This window comes from Lepisma saccharinum, chromosome 16 (assembly GCF_977018435.1).
Source record: "Lepisma saccharinum chromosome 16, izLepSacc3.1, whole genome shotgun sequence".
NCBI lineage: Eukaryota > Metazoa > Arthropoda > Insecta > Zygentoma > Lepismatidae > Lepisma > Lepisma saccharinum.
This window is the reverse complement of record NC_139244.1, coordinates 18,564,908-18,581,469: the sequence shown is the minus strand read 5'-3', so window position 1 is coordinate 18,581,469 and position 16,562 is coordinate 18,564,908. Positions and strand designations below refer to the sequence as shown.

At 38.6% G+C, this 16,562-nt stretch overlaps 2 protein-coding genes across 4 annotated transcripts in view; one reads left to right on the top strand and one right to left on the bottom strand.

The window, feature by feature from the left end:
- Window positions 1–11,652, bottom strand: part of LOC146000306 (uncharacterized) — a 48,870-nt gene extending 37,218 nt beyond the window's left edge. For both annotated transcript variants that reach the window (XM_083137810.1, XM_083137811.1), the window contains exons 1-2: window positions 11,552–11,652; window positions 4,119–4,220 (exon numbers count right to left, since the gene is read on the bottom strand). In XM_083137810.1, the coding sequence (XP_082993936.1) occupies window positions 4,119–4,210 (92 nt within the window). In that variant the 5' untranslated portion in view covers window positions 4,211–4,220; window positions 11,552–11,652. The remainder of the gene's footprint in view (window positions 1–4,118; window positions 4,221–11,551) is intronic.
- Window positions 11,653–11,695: 43 nt separating this feature from the next.
- Window positions 11,696–16,562, top strand: part of LOC146000305 (uncharacterized) — a 30,057-nt gene continuing 25,190 nt past the window's right edge. The window contains exons 1-4 of one of the 2 annotated variants that reach the window (XM_083137808.1): window positions 11,696–11,899; window positions 12,779–12,889; window positions 15,274–15,634; window positions 16,155–16,450. In XM_083137808.1, coding sequence (XP_082993934.1) covers window positions 12,800–12,889; window positions 15,274–15,634; window positions 16,155–16,450 — 747 coding nt within the window. In that variant the 5' untranslated portion in view covers window positions 11,696–11,899; window positions 12,779–12,799. Of the gene's footprint in view, window positions 12,017–12,778; window positions 12,890–15,273; window positions 15,635–16,154; window positions 16,451–16,562 lie in introns of both variants that reach the window. The other variant, XM_083137809.1, reaches the window with a different exon arrangement.

Genomic DNA, 16,562 nt, shown 5'->3' with positions numbered 1-16,562 from the left:
TATTTCAGTCGATTTAGTCTCTCCCTAGGTTAATCACGGCAATAATGAGGAATATTTTTTTTGACAAAGATGATAAACACACACACACAAGAATAATCACCCTCGCAAAAAAGCCAGAACTTGATTCTGGAACCTTCGACGCGAGGTGTGTTTCTTGTTCTAGATATATATGTGCGTTTTAGTTAGATTCATGGTATTTCGTGAGTTGATATGAATGAAGTAAATAAATAAGACAAGTGGGTGGAACGGACTGGAGAATCGTAGCTACGGAACCATTGAGAAGATATCCATCGCATAGATAGAGAATCTCTACATCCCCTTGTGATAGAGAGAAGAATGAAAATACAGACTAAACGAAAAAATTTGATGTGTATCCTTTCGTCAAAATTCCTAGAAAACAATATTACATACTTCTTCACTAATAGAAAAGAATAAAAAAAATTGTCCTTGGTGGGGATCGAACCTAGACCTCATTGATGAAAGCTCTGTACGCTAACCAACACTCTATCAATAACACCATGTTTTCTTTTCTCCAGTCAGTCTGTATCCTTCCTCAACACCTGAAGACGAAAATGCATGTTAATTTCTCTCATAATTGTTTCATTGCCTATTAAGAGAGACCACGTATGTCAAAAATACACACATTATTTCTGTGAAAAATCCCATGTTTCGCACATCGTGCCTCTCCATTTACTGTTATTTGGACATTCACTTGGAAGTTAAAACTTAGCTTTGTGTGTTTGTTTTCACGTGCATGTGTGTGAGAAGAGTGGTGTGCACGTGTGTTCGATGTTTTTCTGGGTATTATTTTCGTTCAAAGCATTAACATAATTGTAAAATATGGAATTTACTGTAATTAAAGGAGTGAAAATATAAACCCAGTCCGTCAGGTTCGTTCCCAAACAACATTAAATAATGGAACGTAACTTGGACCGAGTATTATTCCATATCGAAAACACGAGATATTACGATCGACAATCTTAATCTCGTATTTCTCTTTGGCATCACTACTCAATTTACAGAGATGTATACCCGTGACTGGTATACAAGTCGCAGAATTGCAATCCTGGTTGGGTTGTCTAGTCACAAGGCGCTTGGTGGTCAGACATGGATAGCTTGCTTCAGTGCTTCTTCAATAAGGTCATTACAACCCAGCAGTGTCCGTGACTGTACACAAACTGTATTTTTGAATGGCAGAAAATGCATGGTAAATGCATTCCGAATATTATTCTTTTTATACATATAACATTCATAAATTTTATGTACAACATATGTTTTAGACATATTTAAAATGGAGTGATGTAAAATAAGAATTTTCATGCCAACGCTAAATTATGTACGTATTCAAAGTTTCTTTAATACATATGTATACAGCAGATAGGTCTCTTTATTTATATTCATTACATAATCAATTCATGCACCTCATACCAAACCAACAGCAAAAATTATATAAATTGTCTCTCAAGTGTGCATGCTCCTTCTCCTTCCAACAATTGTTCATGCATTTAGGACAAAATCCATTATAAGAGAAGTCTTATTTCTCTCTCTGGTAATTTACAATGCATTACAGAAAACAATCATACTGCGAGTGAAGCGAACAAGAAATATTTTAATTGATTCTTTTTGAAAACTGAAAACAATATTGATTTAATAGGGTGGAAATAATTCCTCAAAGCACCATGGCATTCTCTCTTTTACAACTTTTATCAATTAGATTGTTTGGTGGCCAGGGCCAACTCCCGCTGCTCCCTACGGCTCTGAATTTGATGAGACTAAGAAAAGCAGGCATTGTGAGCGAAGCGAGGGAGATAATTTTATGAAATGTACTTTTATTTGCATAAAATTTTGAAATCGAGGGGGATAATTGCCCCTCTGCACGTGCCCTTGGCCATCAATGTTTGCCACCTTGCCCTCCTTAGAATTGATTTTCATTCAAGGTGGGGGGGTAAAATTCCAGCCGAACCGGCCACAAATTTCATGACACTCGCGAGAAGCATTTCTTACCTTTGTAACAAACACAATTTTTTTAAAAAAAATCTGAATGTTGTTTGCTCTTTGTGTATCAGAGAAGTAACTACATTATACACCCTCAATTAAAAATCAAAAGAAGAGCTTTTTTACACCTCCAAAGGGAACAGAACTTTCATTACTATGTTTGTAGATGGTCCATGCAACCACTGCCATGTAGTATAAACACTAATGAAAAAATATACTTCTTTGTGGCTGTATTTCTTTTCAAAAATTAATTTGGAATTTTGTATAAAAAAGGTTAAAAAAAAAGGTAAAGTGTTCCCCTGTGCATAGCACCACGCCATGAAGGCATATAGGGGGTGTGGGGGTAACGCCCCACACTTTCTTGATCCGGTCGTGAGTGGGGGTGATGTGATCAGCATCACGCCCCTGACCGCCTTTACCCCCCAGGGTTTCCCCCAGGTACCCATGTTATTCGACGCTGGGTAGGCGCCGGGACCGCTTCCACCGTTAGAAAAGTTCCCGGATTTGAACCGGCCGGGGATCGAACCCGGGACCTTTAGCATGGTAGTCAGACGCGTTACCGACTGAGCCACCGCGGAATTTTGTATACATGCATTTTTGTTGAAAGTAGAGAATGATTTCATAAATGTATCAGTGGAAGAAAAATCAGAAAACAATCAGGCTTGGAACGACAATAGATCAAGGAAATCCACAATAATCAGTTGGAATTTAAATTGCTATTTTACCCCCAATCTTCTGGAATAAGACGTACTTATCTGAAGATCAAAATTTATTCTCATTAAATTACATCTCACATTTGGTCCAATGTTGAGGAAACCATCATTTCACCATCTGCAGTTCATTAACTTCTGCAGTGTGACATGACAAATCAGGTTTCAGCTATAATGACAAGTTCACTTAACACTGTGTGAGATCGTCCTTGCTTGCTTTACATCGTAACAGACAGTACATCCATCTTCTCTCTCCAACATACCATTTACCACAGCTACTGCACCCAATGCAATAAATCCCCTGATAGTCTAAAGTATCTTGGTGTTTTTTCCAATTCTATTATGTTGAGTAAAAAAGGCCTCTACTAAAGGAAAGGCTTTATATACACTAAATCCTTGACGATCTTTCCCACTTTCTTGGAATTTTTACTCTTAAGAAAAAAAATTACAAAAGAGAAATACATTTTTACATTAGTGTTAAATAAAGAACTCTCATTACTTTACTGTTTGGCACACATAGGAGATGTACTATGTAGAACTTGCAGCAAAAACATAGTAAAACAGAAAGAGCAAAAAATCAGGTGAAACCAGGGCTGGTTCAGTGGCTCAGTTGGTAGAGCAATGTCACGGTATGCCAGAAAACCAGGGTCGAGCCTGTACTTTTTGCTGAAATTTCTACATAGAAATTTCATTGTTTATGCCTGAGTAATGTACTGTTTTTTTTTCTTTCTAAACTGCAATATGAGCAGTGGGAAAGTTTATTTATTTGATTATTACAAAAATAAAATTTAAATCCTTGTGAATAACTGGTTCATTGGATTTTGTATATGAGTTTGATGTAGTCCAATATGAGCATTAGGAATCATGTATTCTCAATACTTACTGCACTTTTTGTGCAAGCAATGATTTTCTGATGGTTGCACAGGACAAGACTTGCTCTTAACTTTTCCATCATCTGTGTTGTAATTTGTGTTATGGACAATATCTTTCACGTGTTTCCCGAGCTGTTATTGTGAAGTAGTAATTGGTCATATGCACTTTAAGCTTCACTGTTTGACATTTTTACATGTTCTTTTCTTTTGCTGGTGTACATGTATACATTATTTCAGACATACATATATACCTAGCCACACATACAGAAAGTGGCATTTTGGTGTTCATATTTAAATTGGAAACAGGACAGCTGGTAATTCTACATATAATCCTTAAATATCTCACTCAATTGGCATCTTACACTCCTTTCATCTGTACAAGATGTTTGACCTGAAAAAAAAAGGCATGTATGGTTTTGTTTTGTGCGAAATGAACCGTATATTCTTTTTCTTTTACCTTTCTAAAAATAAAATTCCCCTACTTTAGAGTAGTTTTTTTGAAGGAATATATGCAATACTGTAAATGAACACTATTACATACCTAAATTGAATGTTCTCCTGCCATATTTGTTTCCTTAATTCTTTTGTCAACCTGTGATACTGCAATCTATACTCCGATTTCTTATGTACCATTCTACTAAACCTGCAAAGAAACATATTAGACGTACAGTATACATATATAAGTTTCAGTATGCCATGTCTCCACATCTAACTCCAATCAATTTCTTAAAGCCATCTTACATATTTAAAAGTGGATGCGTGTAAAAAGGTCCAGACATGGTGTAATGTAAACAATTCTAGTGTAGTGACAGCAAAAATTTGATGAGTTTGAAAAGAACCTCTGGTGCAAGTACCAGTCGCAGTTTGAGCATGCTAGTTCTTTGTGAATGTCCCTTCATCCAGTTCATCTAATCACCACTCTGAACTTCTTCAAAGTTTATAAAATACTTTGTGTCTTATACGGACAAAATAATTTTTCAGAAAATTCGAGGGTGGAATATCTTTTACAGGGTCTGGAAATTTATCCTAATGCAATCATTACAGGCCTAACCATAGACTCGGTCCAACGTTTGCCACGATGGTAACTACAGTCATTGTGCATCCCTGCATGTGCTTTTGAATAAGCTACAGTATGCAACATTCTTATTCGTACACACGGAATTTTCAAAGAAAATGCTTTAATATCTGAAAGAAAAGACACTCTTTTGAAATTGTTTCTTTACAATTCAATAACTAATATCATTAGGAACATAAAATCTTACCCAAATTCTTGTTGTTGTTGAGTTGCTGTTTTAAGTCCACTTTATGCACAGTAAGGCTAATCGGGACTGGACCTACAGTTTAAAGTGGGATCCGAACCACTTGTGCCTCCACCGGGTATCGAACCCGGGACCCCTTGATTACAAGGCAAAGATGCTACCACTGCGCCATGGGGGAGGCCCTTACCCAAATTCTGTATAACCAACAACAATAATAAATTAAATGAAACTGAAAGTGAAACATTCCATTATTTGTTCAACTTTTCTAATCGTACACTTAATAATATAAAAGAAAAAGTATATTCAGAGCAAATTGACTGACAGTTCTAGTACTTTGATGTGTATCCTTTGGCTTTAATTTATGTACACGCCTCTTCAAAATTGCCCATAAATGCTCAATGGGACTTAAGTCTGGACTTTGGGCTGGTGTTTGTAGTAGTTTGGGTACATTCCATATTAGCCAATTCATGTTAACTCACGCTTATGCTTACAGTCATTGTCTTGTTGGAATCTGTAGATAGGCAGCACGTCCATTTTTTGGACACTCTGCTTTACATTGTTCTTCAATATGTCCAAATAGACATATGCATCCATGATACCATCAATAAACTGGATGGTACCAACACCTTTGGACCCCAAATCATTAATGACCCACCACCATGTTTAACTGTTGGAACTGTGTTAATGTGATCATTGTCTTTATTTGATTTTCTCCAGACCCTATTTATCCCATCTGACCCATATAAACTGCTCACAAAAAGTTTTGCATCACCAACAAAAACTGTATTCCTGGGAAGAAAATAAACATACAATTGCTCAATCAGTACAAGAAAGAAGAAAACGTGGAAAACATGGGAATGGCATGAAAAAGAACGTTCACACTAATCAAAAAAAGAAAAAATGACACACTTCTGAAGTAGCAAAGGGAAACAAAAGGCACAACAATGCTATCTGCCTATTTCTTATGTCAGACAGGATGTTTACCACCTGGGATATCCCCCTCGAACTGCAATGAGGTCTTCAACACGCCGGGGCATGCTCGCAATGAGATGATCAAGGTCATCCTGTGGTAAACGATCCCATTCCTCCTGTGCTGCCAAAAGAAGCTCACGTGGAGAGTCTGGGAGCACAGGACGGTGTGCCATTGCATTCCTCAACATGGCCCAAGCATGCTCGATACAATTCATGTCTGGGCTTCCTGGCGGCCAGGGCATTCTGTTAATTTGGGCCTGGTGCAGATAATCTTACACCACCATGGGCGTCCGGAAGGGGGGGGGGGCAGGGGGATGGCCGTGCCCCCCCCCTGGAAAATGAAAGTCAACCAAAAATGATGTATTTCACACATATAATTTCATTTTAGCCACAATAATATGTGTTAATTATTGCATGAACATCATAAATTCAAATTTAAGCAATGTTTTTTTTTAGAGAACAACACTTTTTGGAGAAAATGTGCCTTGTTTGCCCCCCCCCTGGAAAAAAATACATTCCTTGCCCCTCCCTGGAAAAAATCCTGCGGACGTCCATGTGCACCACCCCTGCACGATGTGGCCGGGCATTATTATTATCCATGAACACAAGAGTTGGACCAATGTTCCGACGGTATGGTTCCACAGTTGTTTGTAGGATGTCTCTGATGTAACGCGGTCCTGTCAGTGTCCCTTGAATTGCAATTAGGAGCGTTCGGCGGCCGTCATAATCCCTGCCGAAACCATAATGCCACCTCCTTGGAATGGATGAACAGGTAGCACATGACGAAGTCTCTCCCGCGGTCCTACGCCTCTCCACACTCTCACACGTCTCGAGTCAGGCCTCAGAGAAAGCCTACATTCATCTGTAAAGAGTACACACGACCAATCTGCAGGTCCCCAATGCACATGTTCGCGTGCCCACACCAAACGATCACGCTGTTGGTTTGCACTTAGAGGTTGCCGACGCATGGGTCTTCGGCAACGTAAGCCTCTTGCTCGTAGTCTATTGCGAACAGTCTGGGTCGAAACACGTACGCCTGAGGCCATTTCGCAACTCATTTGCGGTCCTGGTATTGTGCCGCAGGGCTGTGATTCCTAGCAAACGGTCCTGGGCTGGTGTTGTTACCCGTGCTCGATCTGAACGGTGGCGATCTGCTACTGTCCCACTGTCTGTGTATCTTCTCCATGTTCTGCTGACATCGCTCTGTGCGATTCCCATCGTCGCGGCTACCGCCCGTTGTGACATCCCACTCTGCACGAAGGCGATAACCCTTACCCGATCGAACTGCAATATTGTACGCCTGGGCATGTCTACAACGCACCTTCACTACTTGAGTCTCTCTACGTAAGTGGGAGATATAGCCTTGACCATTACCACCCACAATACTGAGATGTTCGAACACACAAATATGCTCAGCTGGTCGTGGCTGTCGTCTGAAGAGCGAGTTATGCGGGGTTGAATGGGTATCTTGCACAGCACAGTGTGCTTTCTCACAGCTGGCCCAGTGGGACATGTTGCGATTGTTCTTTCTATCATTTCTTGGGTGATGCAAAACTTTTTGTGAGCAGTTTATATTAATCTTGGACTCCTCTGACCATATGACACTATCCCAAAATTCTTGGTCCTTGTGGATGTACTCTTTCACGAATGAAAGTCTATTCCTGCGATTCACCTTATTTACATAAGGCCTCTTTCATGGTTTTCTGCCATGATATCCATGCTTCTACAAGGCACGTCGGACAGTTTGATCAGACATCATCTTGCCAGCAACATTTTCTACTAACGGTCGTAACTGAGGAACATTTAGTCGGGGGTTTTCTCGCACTCTTTTTAAAATAAAGCATTCATCACGTTTATTCAACCGTCTCTCTTTTGGTTTTCTCGGCACATTCTGTGTTGAACCTTCCTCTCTACATTTGTTTACTATGTATTGAACTGTGGAGTGTGATTTATTGACTGTTTGTCCAATTTTTCTTAACGAATAACCTCTAAGGGCCAAATTTATAATAACATCCTTCAGATCGGAACTAAGTTCCTTCACCTTGCCCATTTCGAACACGTTGATAGATAGAAGATAGGCCTACAACAATACCTACGCCAGCCTTTCCACCTCACGGGGAGCGTGCCTGCATGTTCAAACTTGTTACGAAGTTGCAAACTGCACGAAATCGTTCGAATAGCAGTGGCACTGTATGTGAGGAAGATTGAAACTCTTCCCTGTACGAATAACTATGTTGCATGGAACAGCGTGTTCTTCTCTTTCCACACAAATTATATGCTGTGTTCATACACTTTGAACATAGGGTGAATTGGGGTAAGTGTGATCTCCAGTTACAAACTGAAGCTGCAGCTTGTTCTAAGTATTTGGGACTGATGATTAAAGAAAACTGATGATCATGCATGTTTTGAATGATTCTGGATGTGTGTTCATTGCTGCAAGCATACAGGAGGGGTATGTGAAAATGCCATTACAAAATATTTCAAACTGAAATTTCTCACAAAAAAAAATTCTGTCTAACAGGAAAATCAAAGGATTGTGAAAAAGGCAATGATGGGTAAATGGTAGGACCTACAAGTTACTTTTATTTCTTTCTGTGCTGAAATGAGAGGTTCCTGCTGTTCTTACTAGTCATGATCACACTTGCCCGCAAATTCACTGTTTGGGAAAGTGTGATCAAGTTACCAGGGAAATTGTGACCAGTGCTGTTGAATTGCTACATCTTTGGGAAAGTGTGATCAAGTTACCAGGGAAATTGTGACCAGTGCTGTTGAATTGCTACATCTTGCTCTCTTCAGTGTGAATAAATGCCATGTACCTACATCAGAAAAACAAACAGGGATGTGGGAGGAAGCTACAGTGCAGAAGAGTTAGGCAATGCCCTGAACGAACTTGAAAAAGGTGCAAGTGTTTTTTATGTTTCTAAGCATTTTAAAATCCCATATTTAACTCTTGTGCTACATTGTAGAGGATGGAAAGGGAAACAAAAAGTGTTTCCTGCTTTAAAGTCAACTGATGGAGGAGGCAGACACACTGAGATTCCTGCTAGAGGAGGAATTAGCTTCACATTTACGTTCCCTGAAAAAGTGGAGCTTTGGTTTGAGCGTTAAAGAGTGTATCAACTTAGTGGAACAGTACGTGACTGCAAATCAGTTGCAAACCAGATTCAAAGATGGGCGACCCAGTCATGAATGGTTTCATGGGTTTATACAGAGGCATAAACGGACCCCTCAGAAAACCAGAAATCACAGAGCACACGTGCTTGGAGGTTCAGAAGGACCCCTTCATAGTGTATGGGTTTTTTGATCTACTGGAATGTCTGATAACAGAACTGCAGCTGCAAAACAAACCTGAAAATGTGTTCAACCTGGATGAAACATCATTCATTCATGATGTACGCACTGGAAAGGTTATAGGTGGCATAGGGTTGGCTGCTAAACGATGGACCCAAGGGACTGAAAGAGAAGCAACAACTGTCCTCGCTTGTGTCAATGCTGCTGATGACATTTTACCACCCCTCATAATACTCACGGGCAAGAACATGTGGTTCAGCTGGATGAGTAAAGAAGAGTTTCCCGGTACAACCTACCATGCTACAGAAAATGGTTGGATGGACTGTGCAACATTTTAGTCATGATTTCAAACACAATTTCTTCCATCCGTTCCGAAAGAAAGGCGGCCATTTTGGACGGTCATGTGAGCCATCTCTCCATTGAGGTGCTAACCTTGGCACAGCTAGAAAATGTATCAATACTCAAGTTTCCTCCACGCAGCAGTGCAATACTCCAACCTCTCGATGCTGCTGTTTTTAAACCATTGAAAAGTGATGTGTGGAATCCTTTATTGTTAAGACTGGCAACGAAAACATGTTGCAAGTTCATTGGGTAAAGATGATTTTTCTGAACTCCTTGGAAAAGCGTGGGAAAAGATACCTGCTTTAAACATAATAAGTGGGTTCCGGGGAACTGAAATTTTCGATTCAATGCTTGCATTCCCTGTCAATATGAACATTATTCCAAAGGAAAACTTTGATTCAAAACTTTTGGAAAAATACAATTTAGCCAAGAGACTGCAGCCTGATCCCTCTCCTTCCTGTTCTACAGACACAACATGCCTGTCGAAGCTGGAAACTCTTCTTTGGACACCGCAGCATCCTTAACGTCAACCCTGGTGGATGCACAAACTTCACCATTGAAGCACACATTTCAACAACTCCTGCAAAGAATTGGTACTACCTCCACACCTTAACAGCCAAGAATAGAAAGAGTAACGGTTCCGAGTGTTTCATGATTTCTCCTAGCACAAAAACTAATTATCGTAGAATTTCCGTACACTTTTGAAAGGTCGTGGAAGTGTTTTTTCCCCATCGCTTAATTTATTTTGCCGGTAAATCATGTATTTTTGAAGATTAATGTCTCTCCAATGCACGAAAGCTGTAGCCTCTATGTCCTTCCATTACGTGAATCAAATGTTGCCTGCATTCGATGATGTAACCTGCGGTCAGTGTTTCCAACCACACCGTTGTTTTCCAAGAACATGACAATTTTAACTATGTTTGCTTAACTTAACCGAACCTAACCTTGCCGTGCATGGTTCGTGGGGCTATCCGTGCATGGTTCATGGGGTTTCGAACCTGGAAAAAAATTCAAAATCAGTAACACGAAAGTAGGTATTTTTCATTGAAGAAGGTTGCAACACTGCATAACCACTGATCAACGACGATAGTCAGCACGACGCGCGATGATCCTTGATGAGTGCACGCCATATTGTCTGTTACACAAGCGAAACAAGGAAGATAAATAATGACTCGTAATATGAAAAGTTGACACTATTTTATGGAAAAAGGCATAACTTCACCTTAAAGAATCTTCCGCAATGCAGAATAGGTAAGTATCAATGCTAAAATTAACGAACTAAACGAGTGAGAGGTGTTCGGGCGATACTACATAATTACCAAAGTTATTTATGTTGAAAAAACAACTTGAAAATTACCTTACGCACTTCTCATGGACAAGATATTATCCGTCGACAAGCGACAGTAAATATCGTGGAAGCGTGGGAATGAACGTAGAAGTAAATCGGAACCTTAGTAGAATGCATTTGGGGACTTTATTTTAATGCTAAGGGAACCAAACCTAACCTGCCTAACCTAACCACGATAGCATATATAGAACAAAATATTAAGTGATCGCTAAAACTCTGCAGTATGTGTTAACAGACATAAATCGAATCATGTAAAAATTGCATTCGTAGCATGATGAAATCGCAATAAAACAAAAGGAACTTGGGCCCATTTTTTCCTCGGAAACCTATGTGTACGAATAACAATGTTACATACTGTATAAATGAAAAGCGTTATTTTTAAGTAGCCATGAAATAATAATAATAAACGGCTAACCGACAACCGTCATAACAAAGTACACAATGTTCCACACAACCCTTTTTCATAAATGCTACACACACAATAACCTACAATTAGGAAAAAACATGTTCCGACTACAAATTTCACTCAGATGTGATATACTTCATGCTCAGCATCATACGAATAAATTCGTTGAATCGGTATACAATGTCATTTACATTTATTTTTCGTTAGTATTAGAAATTGATAATTTTACTTAAATGAACCGTTTTTCCTCATTTGTGGATGCGTAAATTATTGATGTACGCATTTAGATTCATATAGTTATTCTATAATGAAATATATACCGGTTTTCTATGAAAACCTTCTGAATGTCAACTTACTCTACAGCTGTTCAATTTTTCACCTCCCACAGCTTGCAGTTTACTTGTATGCCTACACCCGAAGAGAGAACCTATTTCATTGGTGCCGTTTTGTTTTAAAAAGCTGAATCGATCCATTTTATTGGTTACATTACCACAGCCATAGAACGTTTTTCGCCAAGTATTTCGCAATGTGCAGATGGAAACAGTTTTTGTGTGTGCGTAGAGTGTTTGTTTACGTTGTCTCGAGAAAAAAAAAGTTTTAAAAAATACGTATCGTGGCGTGGGTGTGCGACAGTTCTGCTTGGTGTGGTCGCAAGAAATTCTATAGTTTGACAGTGGACAGAGTTTTTGGAAAAACAATATTAGGTAGGCCTATGTTTTATGTCACTGTAAGTACAAAACGTTACCATTATCATCTTCGTTTTATTGTTGTTCCAGTGTTTACCTAATGCAGACAACTGTGCTACACCGTGCTTCCGTTATGTAAGTAGGTTTAGTTTCTTTTCAATCTCAAGTTCTCTCAAATATGCTGCTCAACGAGCGGAAACAAGTGTTTACAGAAGAGCTTTGATATAAAGCTTTTAATGCAAGTGCTAGTGAAGTATTTGCAAACCAATGAAATGAATATAGAATAAAGGAAGATTTGGTTGCTGTGTACTTGTTAATTATGGTGAATGCTGCCATATAAATAGAACAATTGTTACAACTTGTACAAGTAAATAATGTAGACTCCATGAAATTTATATGAGACAATTTTCTGACGATTCGTTGGAATACTTGCTGTGAAAAAATATTTTTATTGAATACAGTATTTTCGTACAAGTTCTGTTTTACTTTTCAGGTGAGAATTACTGAAGTGGTGCTTCTTTTACTATGTCATGACTGACAGTCTAGAGATAAGAGTACCGAGCCATGAATCTTAAGTGAAAATATTTTCCTTGTTAATAGCCTATATATTTATGTCTTATATTTTGACTATTTCTCTAGATTTACGTCAATAAAGAAGAAAGCCTAATGATCTGATGAAGTAAGTCCTAGAGCATGAAAGAGCATTATATAATAATGCATAACCTTCATATCTTACTTGGGATTCAAATTAGTTAATCTTTGTCTTCATATTGTGTTATGCTATTTTTTGGATCATGGAGACCAGTTATTTATCTTATTTGATTAATACAGTATTAGAGAAAGTAACAGTTCTAAAGAAATTATGTTAGGAATTTGAAAAAAGTTATTTCTTTTCAGCTTGTACCAAAGAGCTTAGTAATGTCAGACACAACTGGATCACAGAGTACTCCATTGCTAGAGAATTCGAAAAGATATCTTCAGCTGCCAGTAGATAGACTGAAAAAGGAGGTAAGATGAAGCATATTATAATAGTACTACATGGGACCACTTTTGCTTGCTCATGTTCGTTTAAGTCTTAGAGAGGCTCGAGTGTATACAACGGAATATCATTTTAATGTGACAATAATCGTAGACACATAAATGTAAATATATCCACCTCGGTAGTTTCAGCTAACAATCATGATTTAATTGAAAGAACAACTCTACAATGAGATCTTTCTTTCTCTTAAACTTCTGGACACATGGGGTTGTGCTCCGATTTGGCAACATGCAAACTTCTGCCACTCACCTAATGGCCATGCGTTTAAACTACATTTTTACGTGGAGTTGATAACTTAAGGTTCAATTTCACCGCATATTTCACTTCACGATCCATATTTGATGGCCCACTACCACAGACGAATTACTGGGATTCAAGTGTACACCACTTCTTTTGCCTGTTTCAGATTTAACTGCAGGAGTAGAGAAGCTATCGATTCCATACGCTATATAGCGTCAACTATTTGCTGTTCGAGCGAAATTCTCTCCCTGCAACTACAGAATAAGCGGTAATGGTTACGATTGTTTTATGATTTCTCCTAGCACAAAGACTAATTATCGTAGAATTTTGGAAATTATTGTCACACGAAATTTGAACCTTCCTTAAAGTAATGAGCACTGTTTGGACTAAAGAAAAAAGTTATTAATGTTGGAAAAAAAAACTTGAAAATTATCTTACGCAAGCATGCGCATTTCTCATGGACACGATATTCTCCATCAACAAGTGACAGTAAATATGAATGTAGAAGTAAATCGGAACCTTAGTAGAATGCATTTAGGGACTTTATTTTAATGCTAAGGGAACCAAACCTAACCTGCTTAACCTAACCACGAAAGCATATATTGAACAAAATCGTAAGTAATCGCTAAAACTCCGCAGTATGTGTTAACAGACGTACATCGAAACCGAGCCATGTAAAGATTGCATTCGTAGCATGATGAAATCACAATAAAACAAAAGGAACTTGGCCCGAATAAGCTTCCACAGTTAACATTTGAGCATCTAAAATATTTTTTGATTGATTGATTTGCTTTATTTTACTTCACTTTTTGTGCCACATTTGGCTAATTTGTGAAGATGGGAATGAGTGATGAAATTGATGAATGGACACTCACAAACATCCATCCCCAGACCAGAATTCGAACCCGGGACCCCTGGCATCGTAGCGCAATGTGACATTTTAGCTAGTGTATACAGGTTTTGACCACTTATGTTGGTAACAGTGTACACCATTTGCCTAGAATTTACATGCTTTTTTTTGTGAAGTTTTTGATCTAAAGTTGTATGCTAAACTCACAGAATGTGGGCTCCACCTGCCCTTTTTTCAGCTGGCAATGGCTTTATATGTGCTACATATACATGTAGGACAAGTTGATATTTTCAACACTTGCATTTTATTATTTGTTACTGAGATGTGTATTTACTTGACAAGATTCACATAATTCTCTGTATATGCAATATTAACTCTATATTGGACACACTTTGATTATCCTCGAGACCTACAAAATAGTAGATACATTCAGAACAATGCACTAAAATATGGAAAAATGTTAATAAAATTTATACAGGGTAGCCCATAAGTCAGTTGGCACTAGCAGTTATGAGACGCTCGTTTGAGTTCAAAGTTCGGTAAAACTATCAAAGCCGGGAATTCGGTTTCTTCAAATTTACAGGAGAAAGTACTTACGGAATTGAGTTTGTGTGTAAATTCAGAAGTTCGTAGAAGTGTTCTCTCGCATTGTTCAATGTATTTGGCCGCTAATTCATGTTTTTTTCTATAATAATGTCCGTCCGACGCACGAAAGCTGTTGCTTGCATTTCCATCCATGTTCTTGAACCGGATGTTTTGAACATCTGATGATGCAATCCCCGGTAAGTGTTTCCAAACACACAGTTTTTTCACTATATTGCCCAACCTAAAGCAACCTAACCTAACCTTACCGTGATGGTGTGTGGAGCTATCGTGAATGTTTTTTGGGGCTAATCATGGATGGTTATACGATCCAGATTGGTTTTTGGGGCTATGCGGGAATTTTTCTGTTAGGTTGAAACTCAACGCTAGTCAAGATTTGCCCGCCATTTTGCATGTTCAGGAAGCGAGAAAAGAACAAACAATAATTACTCGATATGTCGACAATAGATACTAATTTCATTAAAAAAAAGCGAAATCCCTTGTTAAACAATCTTTCCCAATGCAGAATAAGTAAGTACGAATGTAAACAATTACAGAATAAACGAGTTACAGAGGATTCCCGGCTTTGATAGTTTTACCCAAAGTTCAATAATGTTGAGAATAATTAATAGTAGGTGTGTATGTTGCATTGAGATATTTTGAATCAAATTTCTTTTGTAGGAAGATGAAGACCAGTGGATTTCAGGGGAAGAGTTATTTACAGAGGGCAGCAGCGATGAAGATGATCCTGCTTTGTCCACAAGAAGGAAGAAACGAGATAAAAGCCCCAAGTTTATGAGAAAAACTCACCATAGGGAAACAGGCGATGGCCATCAAGAATCTAAGCAAGAGAAATCATCAAAAGTTAAAGAGAGTGCAACTCCTAAAGCCAGAAACATCCCGACTATTCTGGAACCAAACCAGAAAAATCCTGCTGATTTCTCGGAATCCTCGTTATCATCTAATACCGGTAGTCACTTTTTTGAACCACAAGAAACAAGCTCTCGCAGTCAAGAAGAAAGTAATACCGAGAGGGAAGAAGGTGAGCCTCAAGTGCCTGATGCACTTGGTAGAGTAGAGAACGAGTCAGATTCGAGAGAAGATGCCGAGGCAGGTTACCTGCCGGAGCACGGTCTCGCTGAGAATGCTTTTGCAGAGCGTTCATCATCTCCCGAACCTGAGATTTCGTGGAGACCTAAGCGAGGAAGTATAAAGCTGCCTGATTTGAACTGTGATGGTAGACTAGAGCTGCTTAGTAATACAGAAATGTAATGTTTCCATACATATGCATATATATTTTTAGAAGTCAGTGATATTTACTGGATGCATGCATGTGAATGTGTGGTTATTCTAGTTTTGTTTGAATGATTGAGTTGATAATAGAATACTTTTTTTTTAAAACACATGTAATTTGTGATATTACTATTGAGCATTGCCAAAGTTTGCAAATTTATTTCAAAGCACTATGTAGTTAGTGTAGTAGTGAAAGTAGAAAAGTGCACAGGAAGAAAACTGCCTTTCTCTACTTTGCACATAAATGGACTTATATTATGACTACTTAGGGGATGAGAGAACAAGTGACGGACATGTCTCAACTTCGGATCCGGACAGTCGAGTTCGCCTAGTCAAGAATAAATACGAGGATAGAAACGCTTTTCGTTGCGGTGCTGGTGAAGTGCCCACGTGTGACACGCACTCTGGTGACAGTCCCATACTTAAAGATTTCCTCGAAGAGGGGATATTTCCTAGTGTGTCAAAATTGGAGCCAACTTTCAAGAAAGACCCTGTATTGCGGAATACTTATTTGAAGATGAAGAAGCTTGATGCGTTGTTGCAGCAGAGTGAAGCAAGGCTGAAGGTAAGATTTTGTTCTTTCATTCCTTTTAATTTAATTCAAATGGTTGTAGAAATGGGGCCACTGACCTAGTTTACCCCCTCAAAAATTTCATTATTTTTTTATTTAATTGGTA